The 18,344-nt window shown below is 43.4% G+C and overlaps 1 protein-coding gene across 2 annotated transcripts; it reads left to right on the top strand.

Moving 5' to 3' along the window:
• Positions 1–1,406: 1,406 nt before the first annotated feature.
• ESD (esterase D) lies at positions 1,407–15,867 on the top strand. 2 transcript variants are annotated; one of them, XM_074149212.1, is made up of 9 exons: positions 1,407–1,529; positions 2,838–2,913; positions 3,875–3,963; positions 5,739–5,837; positions 8,591–8,715; positions 9,471–9,590; positions 11,237–11,335; positions 13,807–13,974; positions 15,641–15,867. In XM_074149212.1, the coding sequence occupies exons 2-9, from the start codon at positions 2,846–2,848 to the stop codon at positions 15,719–15,721; spliced, it is 849 nt and encodes a 282-aa protein (XP_074005313.1). In that variant the 5' UTR covers positions 1,407–1,529; positions 2,838–2,845; the 3' UTR covers positions 15,722–15,867. The 2 variants fall into 2 exon arrangements, with proteins under 2 accessions (XP_074005313.1, XP_074005305.1); XM_074149204.1 differs by lacking the exon at positions 1,407–1,529 and adding an exon at positions 1,628–1,706.
• The last annotated feature ends 2,477 nt before the right edge of the window (positions 15,868–18,344 follow it).

Genomic DNA, 18,344 nt, shown 5'->3' with positions numbered 1-18,344 from the left:
CAAAAACAATTGCAGATACCTTCAAAAACGAGATGTGTGTAATGACAGGTTGCCTGGGCACGTTCCTGTGCAATCTGCTCTAGGTGGACCTGCTTTGGCAGGGGGGTTGGACTAGATGATCTCCAGAGGTCCCTTCCAACCCCATATCATTCTGTGATTCTGTGACAGCTGACTATATATACAAGAAAGAAAACAGACCGGCTAAAGTTTAGATCAAATAACAAACTAACTGGGCAATATCTTGCTAATGAGAGTAGGACATTAAGAGTGCTACAAAATGCACATAGAGTTGGAAGGAACAACCTGAAAAGTGTTTGAAAAATACTAGTGAAGAAACATACTTTAATTTGCTTAATGGCAAATTAAACCTTCCAAAAGAAAAACTCAGAGAAGAAAGTTTAAACAGTTCAGACACAGACTATTTGTACCAGCCACATCCAAGTAGAGAGACAGGATAGGGAAAGCTGTTCTGGAAGGCTGGATGGGTGACCCAGGCCCAGGTCGAGGGTCTAGCAGCTGCGGTCCAAGCAGATCTGCTGGGGAAGAGTAGAAGTAATGGGGGGACAAGGTTGTCAGTACTGTGCTTTGCTAGCATTGGGGAGTAAAAATAGAAATGAATTATTGTCACATCAGCAAAGTAACAGACGATCAGACCGCAAAATGTTACAGGCAAAAATAGTTAGTGCTCATACAGTACACGCTACGAGACTAAAAAGAGAGCGAGAGCTTTCCTGAGGACACTTTCTTGGCAACCGATTGGCATGTTAAATTGCAAATTAAAAAAAAAAGAAAAAAGAAGACCCTTTAACAGCAGGAAGTGAGAAGAATTTGGGTTATGAATAAGATGAAAGCATTGCCAAGTATCTTCTTTCCTTTATGATCTCACAAGTGAGGTGTTATGACAAAGACTACCTGAATTAGAATTTGGTTTTATTATAAAATCAGGAGTCCGTCAGGTGGCAGCTGCTATGAAGAACACTGAAACACTGAGGCGAGATAAAACATTTAAAATTTAATGATGTGGCAGTCCCAAGCTCAGGCTGCTTCAGCAACCATTTTCCTCCTTGAGGTCTTGGTGGTGTAGGGAAAATAACACTAACAGAAATACTTGCTGCTTTGAACAGCTCAGTATTATCAGATTCTCTGGATTAACCTTTTACACCTTTCTTCATTTTACAGTTCAAGATTTTCTCCTTCAGAGCTGGGAAGGCAGTCCCTGTGGCACTGGGGCACGAAGGTGCCCAGGCCGCACGCAGCCGCTCCCCTCCGGCCCTGGGTGGGAGAGCTGGAGAAGGAAGGAGGAGGAAGAGAGCAGCACCCGCGGCCCCCACAGACACCTCAAACACCCAGCCCTCCCCCAGGGACGTGCATTTGGGCTCGGCGGAAGCCGCGGCCCATCAGCCGCCATGGCGGGCTGGAAGCCGCAGCCTGAGGGCTCGGCCGCGGGCGGGGCGGTGGGAGGCCGCGCCCGCACAGGGACCGCCCCTCGCCCGCTCCGTCCTCCGTTTCGGCCCCGCCGCTCCTCCGCGGTAAGAGAGCGGGTTGGAAGGGGGCGCAAAGCCGGCGCCGGGGCGGGCGGCTCGGGGCGGGGAGCGCGGCGGCCCGCCGGGGCCTCGCTGCGGGGGGAGCGGGGCGGCGGCAGGCCCGGTGTGGGCCCTCGGGCCCAGCCAGCGGGCGGCCCAGGGGGAGGGATGGCTGCCGGGCGGGTACGGGCGAGCGCGGGAACGGTGCTTTGCTGTCGCGGGCAGGAGTGATTGTGTGGAAATTTAGTCCAGGGACAGAAATGGGAGCGAAGCCGAGGTGGCTGGGGCCGGGGTGGGCGGGCGGCGGGCCCTGGCTTGATGCTGCCGTTGGGGTGGGCCTAACGCGCTTCTGCGTGGCTGCCCCTCGGCTCCAGCCCCACGGGGGTGGTGGAAGACAACGAACAGGCCCTGAGGGCTGTCGGTGGTGCGTGGGTTTTCTTGCCCGGTGCACCAGAGGAGTGTACAGGTATGAGGGTGTCGCGGTGGGAACGCTTTCATTTTGACATCTTTTACCTGCTCTGATGTTACCTGGTTTCTCCTCAGGATTTCCTTGTGTGCTGACCCTTCAGGCCTCTCTTCCCCTTCCACCTGCCTCGTTGGCCTCAGTCTCCGTGCAAACCGGCAGCAGCTCCATTTGTGTTAGCTTTCCCCAGTTTTCTTAGCAAGTTTGCTACAAGTGCGCTACTGGCTGTTTTAAAACTCCTATGACTCTTTCCTTGCTTTATATTTTTCATACCATGTCCTGTGGAAGTAAGCCTTCTGCTTCTCTGTGAGGCCTGTGTTTCTGCTCTCCCCCAGACTTTTAGAACAAGGTAGTTAATTTCCATCAAAGCTGATTACAGTCCTCAATATTGTGGTAATTAGAGGCTGCATTCTGGCACACAGGGTGAAGGGAAGGTGGGACAGGTTTATCTTCTGCATGGTCATTGTGGAGGAGGCAGCCTGGCCGCTCATCGTTTGCAGCTCCAGGCTAACTACAGCATGTGAGATTTCTTGTCCGGTAGCAACATTGGTAAATGAAGAGCAAACTGGTTACTGCAAAGGTAAAGGTGGTTGGAGATGTGGGTCTGTAGGAAAGCAGGAGGGTTTTGTCAGCTCTGCTCTCTAGGGTTCAGCTTGCCCTCCCCTCCATTTCTGTGGGGAAATAGAAAGTTAATGAAAGATCAGAACGTGTTTGCAGGAGGTTCTTTCTTCTGAAAAACTGTGACATTAAACAAAGATGCTTTAAGTTTTAAGAAAAGCATTCAACTCATAACTCACTATAAGTCCAGGAATGTTTTACTTTCAAATTTAACTGGCTCCTTTTTTTGGCAGATAAAGCCATGGCACTGAAACAGGTTTCCAGCAACAAATGCTTTGAGGGTTTCCAGAAGGTGTTTGAACATGACAGGTAAACACTACAAAAACAACCTAGATGTTTAGCATGGAGCAGTGAATCCATACGATCATTGCTGTCAGTGTTCTCAGTCTGCAGGAAGGTGGTGTGTTCTCATTAACATCCATAAGTCCATCCTTTCAGTAAGGAATGCTGTCAAGCGCTGTTTTGGCTGTGTTCTTGTATTTCTGTGTTAATGATTAACATGTCTAGTGTACTTAGTGCTACAGGTCTGAGGGGAGAAGTCACTATTTTTACCTTTGAAAGCGAAGCTCCTTTACTTTGGGTTGTCCTGTTTCCAGCAGAGAACCACCATTCTGTACTGTACAAAGTTCTATTCACTCTACTGCATGTTGCACTTCTAAGCACTCTTTAAAAATGTGGTGAGCAGACAGATGCAGTAGATAGATTCTTGTTTGATGAAGGTGAACAGAAAAACATTCCTTTTTTTTTTTTTTCATTTCTGATCCAGAGGAAAAAAAAATTAGCTATGCTTAGATAAGCTTTTATTAAGGCATTAGTATTAATTAGTATTAATTGAGCAATCAGTTCAGTCTGTAGATTTAGCAGATCGAAAGCCTCTCTTGCTGGAGCATGCTGTGCAGTTTATGTTCTGCAAGTCATGTGTTCTTTGGTAAAAATTACTTTCCAATTTAATAGACAAAGCTCAAGTTAAATATTGCTGGGGTTCAAAATTCAATTTTCAAACTGTTTCTCGTTAGCAACACTGCAAAAATATGGCTTATTTGTAAGTCTGTGTTTTAAGTATATTCAGAACAAGTTAGGAAGGTTATCTGTTGTCAATTCAACAGGCTAAGGCTGAGCTTTAAAATTGATTTTCACTTTATATAAACTTAGTTTATATAAACTTGACCAAATCTCTCTTTGAACGAAATGCATGGATACAACTTTCTTTTTTTAATGTAAGTGACCTTGTTAAGTAGTGGTGATAACAAGGAGTATTTTATTCATACAGTGCAGAGCTAAAATGCAAAATGAAATTTGGAATCTACTTGCCTCCAAAAGCAGAAACTGCAAAGTGTCCTGTCCTGTACTGGCTCTCGGGTAAGTAACATGAATTTTAGTAACATAAAAAAGATAATCTTAAGCATGTTTAAGCTACTGTGCTACGGTTACTGAAAACCTGATGTAGAGATACTACAATGGCAGCTCTTGCATTCTACAAAAGATTGTCTTCTGGAACATGCGTTTACTTTGAGTGTATTGAGATAAAGCTGGATGCAACCAGCCTCAGTGTAGCCTGCAAGATTGTGTTCTAAAATGCTCAGTGTTCAAAGTGTTCTACCCTTTTGTTCCAAAACGTACATTCTTTTTGTTCTAAAACATACATATTTAAAAGTTCTCAAAGGCCTTCCCATTGGGACACCTCCTGCTTCCCTTCATCTATGACAGGCTGCTTCAGTCAACAGAATAGGGGGCAAAATCTAGCCCATGGGAGCCAGCAGATTTGTCCTCTGGACCCCACCTTATTCTGGGTGCTGTTTTGCGGGCAGGAACTGGTGAACTTGAAAAGGGAGGTGCTGTTAGCTGCCTTGGCACCAGCACATCCACAGTGAGGTAACACTGAGGGATCAGAAAGGGCCAGGGGCTGAAGAGGGTTGCGTGGCAAGGGTGAAGTTGCCTCATCCACAGCAGTGTTTCTTCATCTCTTCACCTCCTGCAGTCTCCTATCCAGCTGCTGTCTTGCTGGATGTAAGGGAAGCTGACATGAGACTGTACGGACAAATATGTGCTCCCAGTTATCCTGGTTTTGTTCCTCTGCCCTATTCCTGTCATCTCCCACAGACCTGGGTCTTGCACCCGAAGTACATAAATAATGTTAAGGCATTGCTTTCAAAATTTATGTTGGTGATGGCTCTAGGATTAATAAATTATATCTTTCTTTTTCTTTTTTTCTGTTATTCAAAATGAAAAGCAGAAACTCTGTTCTGTAATTTTAGGAATTGCTTTATTGACACTAGTGTTTAGGAAGTTGGAGAATTGACTGGTAGTGTGGAGACTATATTCCTTGTATGTATTCATTTCACAAAATAGCTAGTAGGTCTGATTTGTAGAATGACAGTGGACTGGGTAAAAATGTTTATCCTTGAAGTTGGAATCATCAAAATTGTCTGAAGAGCTCCGAGTCATGCAGCACGTTTATTTTTTGAATCTAAAGCATGCTGTCTTGTCTAGTATATCAGTCAAATTAGGTTATTTGCAACTTGTCCTCAGAGAAAACTAGAATCATTTACTCCTCTCAAATGGCACAGTAAAGAAAAATTGAAATACTGGAGTGTAGTATTATATATTTGTAATTGGACTTCAGTTGGGCCTGCTGGAGTACAAAAAGCATGGGTTGCTGTGGGTTTTGGAGCCAGAGTGCTTATGGGCCTTTATCCTGTCTAAAGGATGTAGGATTTGTCAGACCACTTGCAGAACTGTGTAATGCAAACAGCTGAAATGCTGGTAGAGAGAAGAATGTAGTTGCAGGGTTAGAGGTCCGAAGTTAATGTTAACTTCGGCAGCGGCGTCAGTAGGCAGTGCATTTAAATACACAGTACTTGAGGAAAATGTATATGCCATACCAGTAGGCACTCAAGGGGGTACAGAGTACATGTAGGCCTGTTTTTAGTCGAATGTTAGTGTAACTAGATGTGAAAGTGCAACTATGTCTGTTTCTGTGGATTATTAAGTATTGTTGAATCTAGTGAAAAGACTTTTACATGTTTATGGAGATAGGAATCGCTCTTATTTTTCAAACCCTTTTCTGTCACAAAGGTTTTTGAAACTGTTATGCTCTGAGCAATGTGTAACCAATGATACTTTTATTTCTCTAGGGTTAACTTGCACGGAACAGAATTTTATAACAAAAGCTGGTTTTCATCAAGCTGCAGCTGAACATGGCCTTATTGTAGTTGCACCCGACACAAGCCCACGTAAGTCTTAACAAGAGATATGATAACAGTCATCTTTATCCTCACAGAATGGAGTGCCACAGTTTGCTACAAAGTGTGTTGCCCACCTAAGTCAGAATATGACCTCACGTCTATATCTTGCATTGTTTGCTAGATTATATTGTCTATATTCTTAATAACATGGTAGTGAAGGTTTGACATTTGAAACTCTTTTAGTGTCATGGCACTAAAACTAGAACAAAGGGGCTATTGAGTTCAGCATGAAGGAGGGCAGGGAAGAAAAGGAAAAAGAGAGGCATGTGTTATCAGAGACACTTGCCTGCACTTCCTGGCTTGCTGAGACTTTAAAAAATCTGCAGAACTGTGTTGCCACATGAAGATGTAATGTTTACTCTTTATTGTATTCGGTCTTCTAAAGCCTATCCTGTCTCCAGAGGATTCCAATACTTAGAAAAGCAAACCAGAAACCTTTCCCCCCTGCAGCTGCAATAGACTCCTGATGAATGGCTTTTTAAAATGATGTGCTGTTATTTGTATGAGGCTGAGCTTATGTCTAGTATGGGAAACCTGAAAATGGTAGATATGCAGTCACTGGAAATAGTCTTTTGGGGATTCAGTATATGATGTTTAGTATTTGCTGGATTCTGCTAAAGTCTCATGAGTGCTGTATACAAATGTGGCAGTCTTCTTATATTTCCCAAGCTTTAGGTGGGTCAGATCTGAGCACAGGTAATAGGGGAATGAAGTGATGTTCTTTCTAGAAAATATTTTTCACATCTAGGTTTTGAAGTTGTGTCATGTCAAAGAACAGAAATGCGTGTTTCTAGTGAAGAAGAGGGACAGAATAGCAAGACTTGTATATTAATGAACTTTACACTTCATTGTTGCTATCTGCTGCAGACTAGAGATGGGCAACTAGCCTTTGTATTATTCACATTATGTGAGGATTAGAATTACCCTTGGGTAATTATATTTGGAGTTGTTTTTAGTGTTTTCTGTTTAAGTTGTCGCTATCAATGTGAAACTGCATTTACCTAGTTCATTGCTTGGTCCATTTTCTTTTAAACCCTCTTTGCAGCCTTTTAGTCTTAGTAACTGATCAGGATTGCTCTGCTATCTAGATGAATTTCAGTGTGTGTTACACTCTTACATTTTAGCTTAGAGACCCCAAATATTCTTAAATCTCTTTGAGCTGTCTGGAGAAACAAGTGAAGAGCAGTTCAAATGTAATCACAAAGTAGGAGATCTGAGGATACGTAGAGAAAAGGCTAATGTGTGCTTTTTAAATGTGTAGTTATGACTACAGGAGAATTACCTTCCAGGAGCTAGGAGACGTATCTGGGTCAGGAAAAAGATTGCATGAAAGCCTGGAATACCTGTCGTTGCAGACCCTCTGTCAGGCCCTGATAAACTTTACTTTTCCTTCTTCGTAGGGGTTTGCTTTTCCACATGGGTGTGCTGAGCAGCATTTTGCAGGTTCCTTTTCAAATTTCTTCTTTCAGGGTTTTCCTCAAGTTTCTTTTAGCAGAAACAGTATTGCCTTCATTACTTGGCAGCACTTTCTGAGTTTTTGTCCATCAGGGACAAAGGGAGGGAGAGAAGATAGCAGATTTTTTTTATACCCAACATGTTGTGTAAGCGCCCCCAGTCCCTGTGACTGCTGAACCGTTAAGTTACAAAATCACACAGTGTTCAAGGCCATGTCACTGGAGCAAACTCAACTTTGATCCTTGTAAAAATCTGATTTTGCGCTGTGACAGGGTGGCAGGTATCTCTGCACAAATTGTCAGGGCCTGTCAAATTGCACATGGGTTTGCAGTGTAATCTGATGGTGATGAAAGCCCGTGTAATTTTGGATTGCGGAAACATTTTGGAGAAAGGGAGTCCATTATTTCCTGTCACATATACCTTGAAATATTACATTCTGTTCTGCAAACCAGGTTGGTAATTCACAGGCTAATCAAAGGGAGAGTAAGAGAGGACTGGATGGGATGTATTGACTTTCAAGGAGACATCTGCAAATTTAGTTTGAAAGCGTAGCCTTGGAAAAGATGATATGACCCTGCAGTTACTCAAAGAAGAAATGACTTAAGTTTTATGGGGAGTTACATGTGGGAGCAATGAAACAAACTGCAGAAAAGGTAGAGTTATATACTTAAAAAAATGATAGGGACAGTAAGTGTTATTATGCTGTTGAATCCTAAAACAGGAGGTGTAGGAGAGACTATTTGAAGCACATAAACTGGTCTGGACACCCTGTTTGGTAATATATGGTTCTGTCCTTCTGGGGGAAAGAAAATTTTCTACAGTGTCTGTTTCTCACATAATTTCTTGTACTTGATAGGATGAGGTCTAATAACTGAAATAAGGTGATAGCACTGATTAACAAGTGCCAACTTTTGAATAAGTCCTGGGTAAATTGGATGAAGCTTTACAGTATTAGTTTAGGAGAGATCTCTATGAAAAGTTTACTTATGAGGGGACACTGGAACAAGTTAGAAGTTGGATACATCTGTAGGTAACACAGATGTACATATCATACAGATGATACATCTGTAGGTAACACATAAGTGGCATTTTGGAAGCGTTGTTGAAATAGCACTTGAAAACACTGTACTAATGAAAGAAAATCTGAATTGTCTTATAGTTGGAGGGGTAAAGACAGTTTGATTGAAAAACTTGTGTCTGGAGTCTCTGATTTGTATGGTAGGTTTTCCAATTCTGAACATTTAATAAGGGGAACACAGTAACTATAGAAAGGGTTTTCATGATAGGTGGCTGCAATATTGAAGGAGAAGATGAAAGCTGGGATTTTGGCACCGGTGCTGGCTTTTATGTGGATGCCACTGAAGATCCTTGGAAAACAAACTATAGGATGTATTCCTACATAAAGGATGAGGTAACTTTGCTGCTGGGTTCTCCTGGAAGGGGTACGGTTCAGTCACGCTCTTTGTTTCTAACACCAGAGCTTGCTTCATAGCCTGTGGATGGTTGGTTGTTTTCTTGCTCTCCTCTTTTATAAAAATTATAATTATTTATAAAAATAACACCTGGCTGGGCTGGAGCAGGAGCTCCTTGAGTCTGCTTTCCTGCTGGAGATGCCACACTTCTAATCTTGATTCCTTAGTTGTTCAGTCTCTGCTCTGTGGCTTCTGGAGCAACCCACCACATTTCACTGCACCAGTACTTCAGTTCTATTGCTTATTTGGACTGTTTTCACTGTCTGTCTTGGGACAGTGGGGTGGTGGTTTTGTTTTGTGTTTTTTCTTTAACTGGGTGTAAATGGAAATGCTTGAAATATATATTAGAAAGGTGAGTGTCCAGTTTGCCATTCTGGTCACTTACAGGAGCACATATTTATGTATCTACTAAAATGAGACTGTGTATTTATTCCCACATCTTGTCTTACAAAGTTATGATAGATTTCTACAGAGATACTTTGAGTTACTTGTTATCAAATGGTTTCCTTTTGTTTTTGCAATCCTGTTCAGATTGCTTTCAGGCCCTGATTTCAAATGTCAGGCTAGAACCAAAGTCGTGCCTTTGGTTTCAGTGGCTTCCTGGCATTAAAATGCAGAAGTTATTTGTGTACTTCTTTGTCTAAACATACTCAAGTTGGTTTAACGTTTTTATTCTACTGTTGTTCCTTTACAGCTGCCTAAACTAATAAATGCCAATTTTCCAACCGACCCTGAACGAATGTCTATTTTTGGGCATTCCATGGGAGGTCATGGAGCTCTTATTCTTGCTCTGAAGAATCCTGGAAAGTACAAAGTAAGATATAATTGAGCTTGTATGAGGTATATTAAGGTTTATACGAATTCCTATAGAAGTGAAGAAAGAAAACATAGTATCAGGTTCTGTTATAACATTAAATAGTTTGAGTTCTACCAGTTCATTGATACCTAGTATTAGAGTATGAAAAATTGCCAGAAACACCACTGTGGAATGTGAGTATCACTGAAATTAAAAAAAATCTGCAAATTTTAAAACTTAAGAAAAATTCAGTTTCTTTTGGATGATGCTACAGCTCTTCCAAACCAATTGTTATATTTAAATGTTAACAGTCCTTCTAGCTCTGGAGTTGTGTGATTTGCTATATCTTTTCAAATCTTATCTTGTTCATTTTGAAACTTTTATTACTAGCAAACCTTTTCATCGCCGTTATATGTGTGTTTGCTTAGAATTTACTATGAACTCCAACTGATAGCAAGTGTAACAGTAAGAACCTGAACTTCACACAAATAGTATCTGGAGGATGTTCTCCCCCACACTCCCACACCCACCCCCCCAGATTTGTATGTCGGCTTTCCTAAAAATTGATTTTTTGAGTATTTGAGGTACCTGAAGTTGTGTTCATTTGTATTCTACTTGAACCTAAATCAAACCTGCTGGAGCTGATTTGCCTTTCCTTTGTACTCATGAGGGTTGAGAGAAATTTTATTATTCTCTTTGGAGATGCGCTTGTGTAAAATGCATTTCTGAGGGAGAGTCAGGCATTGGTGTTTGAGAGATGAGGGGCTCTGCCTTTGTGGATCAGTCCTTTCATGGGCTGTCCTGGCCCTGCACTTCGTGGCCAGCTGTTGCAAGAATGGAACTGCAGTTCTGAAAATAGAGTAACATTTGGTTGGCATCTTCAGCTTGGTGTTATGAGAGAGTTCAGTGTAAGATAAAGCTTTGTTTTTCTCTCTCCTTTTTATCTTTTGGAGCCAGTAGTTCAGAACTTCCCATTTTCACTGTTGGCACTTAACTGTTAATTGTATTATCTAAAAGAATTAAACATTAAATTGAAAATGCCAAAATCCAGGGGAACTGGCAGTGGCTCAGATGGTTTGTGCTATTTCTTGCAAGACATGAGAGTGGAAGTACTCATGTCCCTGGGCCAAATCCAGAAGAATAATGTAAGAATAGGGCTTGGACTTCTGACACCAGTACCTGGAGTTGTGATCTGAAATGCACTTTTCTTGACCCCTAACCCTGGATGTACCTGACGTCATGAGACACTGTTGCACGCTCAGTCCGGCTGAGCAGCCCAATCCCTTCATTATGCTCTGCCAAAATCCAGTGGGAGGTGAAATGGTCCCACACTCTGACCATGCTGACCCAACAGTAGACTTGAGATCCTTCTCTGCTGCTTAAGGGAATTCAAGCCAAAATCTCCCAACAGGGGAAGGAACAGGGCATCCAGCCCTGCCTTTTGTTGCTTGGCTGATGTGCAAAAAGGGAAGCAAAGCTGTGGGGCTAGAAAGAACGAATAAGAGGGAAGTAGGATAATGGTTAGGGCACGGTTTTGTGCAGGAGTCGTGGGTTCTGGCAGTAACATAGATAAAATTTTTGAAAAGGCTTTCAGTTTGCTTGTTAGTTAGCAGAAATCACTTCTCTTAATTTACATATTTTTTTCATGCTTTCTTTCTGAACAGTCTGTATCGGCATTTGCTCCTATCTGCAACCCTATTCAGTGTCAGTGGGGTAAGAAAGCCCTCGGTGGATATCTGGGATCAGATGTAAGCAAATGGGAGGTACGTGTTGCAACTCGCAGTCCTTTAATAAGGCGTGAATGAGTGATCTGCGGATACATCACAGCAGGAGTCTGGAACAAAACTCCAGGGTGTCCCTGAGCTGGTGTTGCTGTTTTGCTGTAGCCCTAAGCGTGGATAAACGTTGTACGTTTCTGGTGGGTATGACTTGCTGTTGTTTGATAGTGCCTGTAACAAATATAATGAGATAGAAGGCTCCCATCAAGTCCACTAAATTCCTCATTTTTATGAAGATCTTAAAATCTAGGCTAAGAAGAATTATGATCAGTCTGAGACTTTCTCTAACGCATGAAAGCAGCGAGCAGTTTACAAGAGAGTTAGGTATGGCCTGTCTCTTAAAAACTCGGCTCTCAGTATGCAAAACAGCTGTTTATTTGTAGTAGCCTGGAAAGAGAGATGGCTACAAACTATTGAGAGACTGATGAGCCCCATGGCATCTGCAGGGGCAGCCTGTTGGAGGCAGGCAGGAGAGGACCCCAATGGATACTTGGAAGTTGGTATCTTTTAGAACAGGATTAAACCAGACAACCTTAGATTTTAGCTTCAGGGCCCTAATTTTGAAAGATGAGTAGTCATATATGAATGGCTAAGATACAAAAATATTTGTGTGCGTGTTACTGTGTTGTTTGGACAGTCCTTCAGTGTTTTTTGATCTCAGCATAAACATTGCACTGTATCCCCGGAATTAAGTTAGAAGGGATCGTGGTGACCAGGTACTCTTATTTCCTTGTAAATAAACACAAGCTGCAGTTAAATCCCTTGTAAGTTGGATTAAAGTATCTCTCAGGAAGACATCCAGGTCTGATTAAAACATTAAAGGAATGGAGAGCACTAGCTGCTTTCACATTTGTTAATAGAGTAGTTTGTATGTTTAACAACCACCAATCAAATTTGCTTAGACTTAACATAATAAATTTATTTTGCAAAAAAAAGAGTATGTTTTCTGCCCCCCCCAACTTGTTTTGGAGCTCTTCTGTAAACCCAGTCAAGTAGATCAACAGCAGGCATCAGGAATAGGCTTAGACCTGCCTTTGGCACCGATTTCACCAGTGATGTTCCTCAGAGTTCAGTTCTAGGGCCAGTTCTGTTCAATATCAATGATCTGGATGCAGGAGTTGAATGCACCATTAGCAAGTTTGCTGATGATACCCAACTGGGAGGTGCTGTTGACTTTCTTGAGGGACAAGAGGCCTTGTAGGGGGTTTAGATAGGTGGGAGCATTGGGCTGTGACTTGGGATGAAATTCAGCAAGTCGAAATGCTGGATTCTGCACCTGGGAAGGAGTAACACCGGGCACAAGTGTAAATTGGGAGAGGAGTGGCTGGAGAGCAGCCCTGCAGGAACGGGCCTGGGGGTGCTTGTCAACAGCAGGCTCGACAGGAGTCAGCAGTGAGCCCTGCCAGCCATGAGGGCAAACCGCATCCTGGGGTGCGTCAAACACAGTATCACCAGCCCAGCAAAAGAGGTGATTATCCCACTGTATTCAGCGTTGGTGCGGCCTCACCTTGAATATTGTGCGTGATTCTGGGCCCCACAACTTCAGAAGGATGTGAAGGCCCTTGAATGCATCCAGAGGAGGGCAACCAAGCTGGTGAAGGTGCTGGAAGGAATGTCCTATGAGGAGCAGCTAAGGACTTCGGATTTGTCTAATTTGGAGAAAAGGAGTCTGAGGGGTAGCCTCATTGCTTGCTGCAGCTTCGTGAGGGGATGTGGAGAGGGAGGTGCTGAGGTCTTCTCCCTAGTATCCAGTGACAGGACACGTGGGAATGGTTCAAAGCTGCTCCAGGGGAGGTTTAGACTGGACATGAGGAAGCCTTTCTTTACCAAGAGGGTGGTCAAACACTGGAACAGGCTTCCTAGAGAGGTGGTCGATGCTCCAAGCCTGTCAGTGTTTAAGAGGCACTTGAACAATGCCCTTAACAACTTCCTTTAACATTTGGTCAGGCAGTTGGACTAGATGATCATTGTAGCTCCCTTCCAACAGAAATACCTGTTATATATACATCTTATCTCCGTATTTTTGCTTAAAATTGCCATGTGTTACACCGGTGTTTTTGACCTCCAGCTGCCAAAATAGTTACATGAAGATACCAAGTTATTTTGGCAGGATCTAGTTTCTGTACAAGCGTGTGAATTGGTACTAGATTACATTGCTGTTCTTTGACTCTGTATGAATTTAGCCGTGGGCTGGACGTTCTGTTTGGTCCAGAAATGATGTCAAACTGTCAACTTGGTAATTACTTAGATCATACCATTTGCCCTTTTTAAAACGTAGGTACAACTTTTTGATTGTCTGGAAATTCCCCATTTTTTTTTGCTTTTCCAAAGTGCAGTTTTGGTGTCCTGATCAGTATCACCCAGTGCTCTACATATGGCATTCTTTTCTTGCAGTCAGCAAATTTGACCCACTCTAACGTAAGTAACTGGATGTTGTTTCTCTTTTATTACCGCAGGCGTATGATGCTACGCAACTCGTGAAGTCCTATCCAGACTCTCACCTGGACATCTTGATTGATCAAGGCAAAGATGACCAGTTCCTATCAGCGGGCCAGTTGTTGCCTGATAACTTCATCGCTGCCTGCACGGAGCGGAAAATCCCAGTAGTCTTCAGACTGCAGCAGGCAAGTTGCTTCTGCGATCCTTCATTGTTGAGTTGTTGTTTTGTGATTTTTGGGTCTATATGTGGCAGGCAGTGAAAAGAGTGTCTCTTAATGGGCCGTGTTCTCACTTAACTGTGAGTCTGTCCCTGGCCAAGTGAGGCAGAGTGTGGGAAGTGACATATTTTCCTTAACATCAAGGAGTTCCATGAGATTCAGCTGCATTTCACCACTAGGTGGGGTCACGGAATCACGGAATTGTCAGAGTTGGAAGGGACCTCTAGAGATCATCTAGTCCAACTCCCCTGCCAAAGCAGGATTGCCTAGAGCACATTACTCAGGACAGCATCAAGGCGGGTCTTGAAAATCTCCAGAGTAGGGGTCTCCACGACCTCCCTGGGCAGCCTGTTCCAGTGCTCTGTCACCCTCACCGTAAAGAAGTTTTTCCTCATATTTGAATGGAACTTCCTATGTTCCAGCTTGTGCCCGTTGCCCCTCGTCCTATCGCTGGAAACCACTGAAAAGAGTCCGGCTCCATCATCCTTCAACCCACCCTTTAGGTACTTGTAAACATAGATAAGGTCTCCCCTCAGCCTTCTCTTCTCCAAGCTAAAGAGCCCCAGCTCTTTGAGCCTTTCCTCTTAAGGGAGATGCTCCAATCCCTTAATCATCTTAGTTGCTCTACATTGGACTCTCTCCAGTAGTTCCCTGTCTCTCTTGAACTGGGGAGCCCAGAACTGGATGCAGTATTCCAGTTGTGGCCTCACCAGTGCAGAGTAGAGGGGGAGAATGACCTCCCTTGACCTACTGGCCACACTCTTCCCTATGCAGCCCAGGATCCCATTGGCCCTCTTGGCAGTTTCAACAAGCTGATGCATTGATGGTAAATCAAGCTGCCAGCGCTGAAGAAACAGCATTAATGATTTTTAATAAGTATCACAGCCACTTCACACAGCAAGGTGACAGATGTGCTTTTGCTGGATTCCTTACCTGTACTGTGGGTATTGTGTTCAGCATAAAACTTTGTGATTTAGTTTGCGCGTGTTTGTGTAAATCAGGAAAAGTGTGGAACCGCTCGAAATCTTAGATTCATTTAAAGACCCAGGTGGAAGGATTGCTCTTTCCTGTAGTGCAGTGCCCCAGCACAGCGCTGTCCTGAGAGCACTGGAGCCTTTTTGGGCGACTGACAGCTTCAAGCCAGACCCAGTGAGGGGCCCAGCCGTGGAGAACGAGGGATTGTCCTCTCTTATATAAGCCCTGCACCAAAAGATATAATTAGTTCTGACAAAGTGGGGTAGCTCAGAGGTTTACATGTCATTTTAGCACAGTGCTGGAGCAGTGATTTCGACCTGGGCTGTACTCTCTTTATACCCTGTGCTTTACCAGTAGGGCAACACCAGTGAGGGGAACTGGTCTCACTGAGGGGAACTGACGCTTGCCGTTACCCATCTCTAATTTACATGCCCAGATTAGGGCAGGTTAAGGTACATTCTGTTTGTTTAGCTTTCTAGTGTTCATGTATACTTAGCCTGTATCCTTTACAGTTTTTATATAATATACAGGTATTTTTGATTTCTTAAAAGAGATCAAGCCAGAATAGTTCTTAAATTTCCTAGAAGAGAGCTTAGAGTGATTGCTTTATCATGATCTATATGTATTTGCTGATTTCTTCAGTTTTGTTCTTTTCCAGGGTTATGATCACAGCTATTTTTTCATTGCTACATTTATTAACGACCACATCAAACACCACGCAAAATACCTCAACGCTTGAACCATGTGGATGGGAGCGTTGTCTGTCCGGTGTGAATCATGGGATAGAGGTGAACTAAACAGAAATCATTTGCTGAAGGTAGCGACTGTAAAAATGGAGCTCTTCTGATTGTACTGCTGAGAACAATAAAAGTCCCACTTAATTAGAACTGTGTGCTTTAGAGTAAGTACTTTGAATGTTCTTGCATGCTTTGAAAACGCCCTCAACACCGTGAACCCCAGGCTGCGTTCTAGCTCATAATGAGAATTAGCAGATGAGTTGGTTTCAGATTATGAATGTGGGTACGTACTTCGGACCTCAAGACTGTTTCTAGTGACTACGCAGAGACTATGAATAAAAACAACGTGCCTCTTCAGCTAATTAGATACCAGGGTTCACTAACCACTTAATGCTGAAGGAAGTTGTTAGTGGCACAACCAATCAAGCTACTTAATTAATCTGTCTGAAGTGGTTGGTGTATTTTTCCTTAGCCTGTCTAAATACATTCCAAGGACAAAGCCCGGTGGAGAATACAGACGGAAGGTTGCTGTATGGGGTGCTTTGCTGTCCTGTGCGCTGTTAACATCAAACAAATAATCTGAAGAGTATTTCATGGATGATAGTTAAAAGAAAAGGCCTCTTACAAACCATGTGAGGCCAACAGCATCCTGGCCTGTATCAGGAACAGCGTGGTGAGTAGGACTCGGGAAGTGATCATCCCTGGTGAGGCCCCACCTCGAGTACTGTGTCCAGTTTTGAGCCCCTTACCACAAAAAAGACATTGAGGTGCTGGAGCGGGTCAAGAGGAGGGCAACGAAGCTGATGAAGGGTCTGGAGCACAAGTCTTATGAGGAGAGGCTGAGGGGGCTGGGGTTGTTCAGCCTGGAGAAAAGGAGGCTGAGGGGGGACCTTATTGCTCTCTACAACTGCCTGAAAGGAGGGTGTAGAGAGGTGGGGGTCGGTCTCTTCTCCCAAGTCACAGGCGACAGGACAAGAGGAAATGGCCTCAAGTTGCGCCAGGGGAGGTTCAGATTGGATATTTGGAAAAATTTTTACACTGAAAGGGTTATTAAGCATCGGAATGGGCTGCCCAGGGAAGTGGTTGAGGCACCATCCCTGGAGGGATTTTAGAGACAGGTTGACGTAGTGCTTAGAGACATGGTTTAGTGATGGGGTTTTTTTATCAAGGTTAGGCTGATGGTTGGACTAGATGATCTTAAAGGTCCCTTCCAACCTGGACAATTCTATGATTCTATGTGAAGGAAACAGTTTGGAGTAAAGGAGGGTTTTTTTCCTGCGCTTGCCTTTGTTGCTGAGTGTGAAAGGCTTATGCTGTGTTTATGGGTTTCTTAGCTGTAACAGGACTCGCAGGAAACGAATAAATAGATCTGAAGAAAGCAATCCCTGTTATAAATGATCTGATATCTCAGTGTTGAAAACGAGTGTGCTTGTTTTACAGAAGATGGCAGAATTTAGGCCTGACAGCTATAGATCTAAAATAGTTCCCAGTGGTATAAATCTGCCCACTTCCTTGTGTGGGACAAGAACAGAGACTGTTAACCAGTGAGCTGTTTACTTTGCATTTAAGCAGTCACTCCTAACCTCTGCTTTCCCAGGGTTTGGGAAAAGTTGGGGTTTTTTTGAACCTGTAAGCATTGCTCAAACCTTAACTCACACTTGCCAGAGGAAATATTAGGGTAGACGTAGGAGTGAATTATTTTTGTAAGCGATGCTGAATGCTCTCCGGTTCCGCTGGCCCCTGCTCAGTTCGGGGTTGCAGGGAGGCTGATGCTGGGAACTTAACGTTTCTGTTGGAGGTGACTGGTTTAAATTAGGTATTGACTTTTATCAGTCTCGTGACTGTGCGCATTACAAGAATTCTTTGAAATGCTGAAAGCCAAGTTTTCCACGCTCTGGATTTACGACAGACACTAATTCCTCCTTTCTTACAAAGCAGGGCACCGACATAAAATTTTTAAGCCATAAACGCCAAACGCTTAGATCTTTCTGTTCACCAAACAGCAAAATTGGCTCGAAGGCTTGTTTAATATGTGGCAGCTTCTTCTAGTTGTTCCCTCCTCCCCCAGCAACCAGGCACCTGCTCTGCTGCAGCCAGCGAATTAATTACTGGGCCTTATCGGATGCTGGACTGGAGCAGCAGTGTCATCTGTCAAAGCTACTATTTTTTGCCTAATGCAGTCTGATAATTGTATTTAAGGGAAAAAGGGGCGTGCCATTTTATTTTATTTTTTTCATTCCCTGTGTGCACCTGCATGTTGTACTAGAGGAGATTAAAAAGCAGGTTTGACCCTGTAATTTACTGTAAAGTGCTTTTAAACCGCTATTTTAAAGCTGCTGGGTTAATGGTCCGAAACAGCTTGTTCTCGGGGGGGGGAACACAAAAGCCTCTCTCGTACTTGATAAATTTATATGGCATAATTCTAAGTTTCCCATTATGCTTTGGGTAGTTGTGGGGAGCTTTATTTCCTAGATCCTTAATTTACAGTCCAGCAGGAGATGAATTACCGTATCAGCTTCCCCAAACAGCTACAATTTCTGTGTGGTGCTCCTAATAATTGACTGCTGTCCCACACTGTTTGCCTTGTCAATAAAACAGCATTTACATGCGCTGCTGCCTTGCTGC

This window comes from Numenius arquata, chromosome 1 (genome assembly GCF_964106895.1).
Source record: "Numenius arquata chromosome 1, bNumArq3.hap1.1, whole genome shotgun sequence".
Lineage (NCBI taxonomy): Eukaryota > Metazoa > Chordata > Aves > Charadriiformes > Scolopacidae > Numenius > Numenius arquata.
Note: the sequence above shows the minus strand (reverse complement) of the source record. Positions and strands in the feature narration are given on the sequence as shown.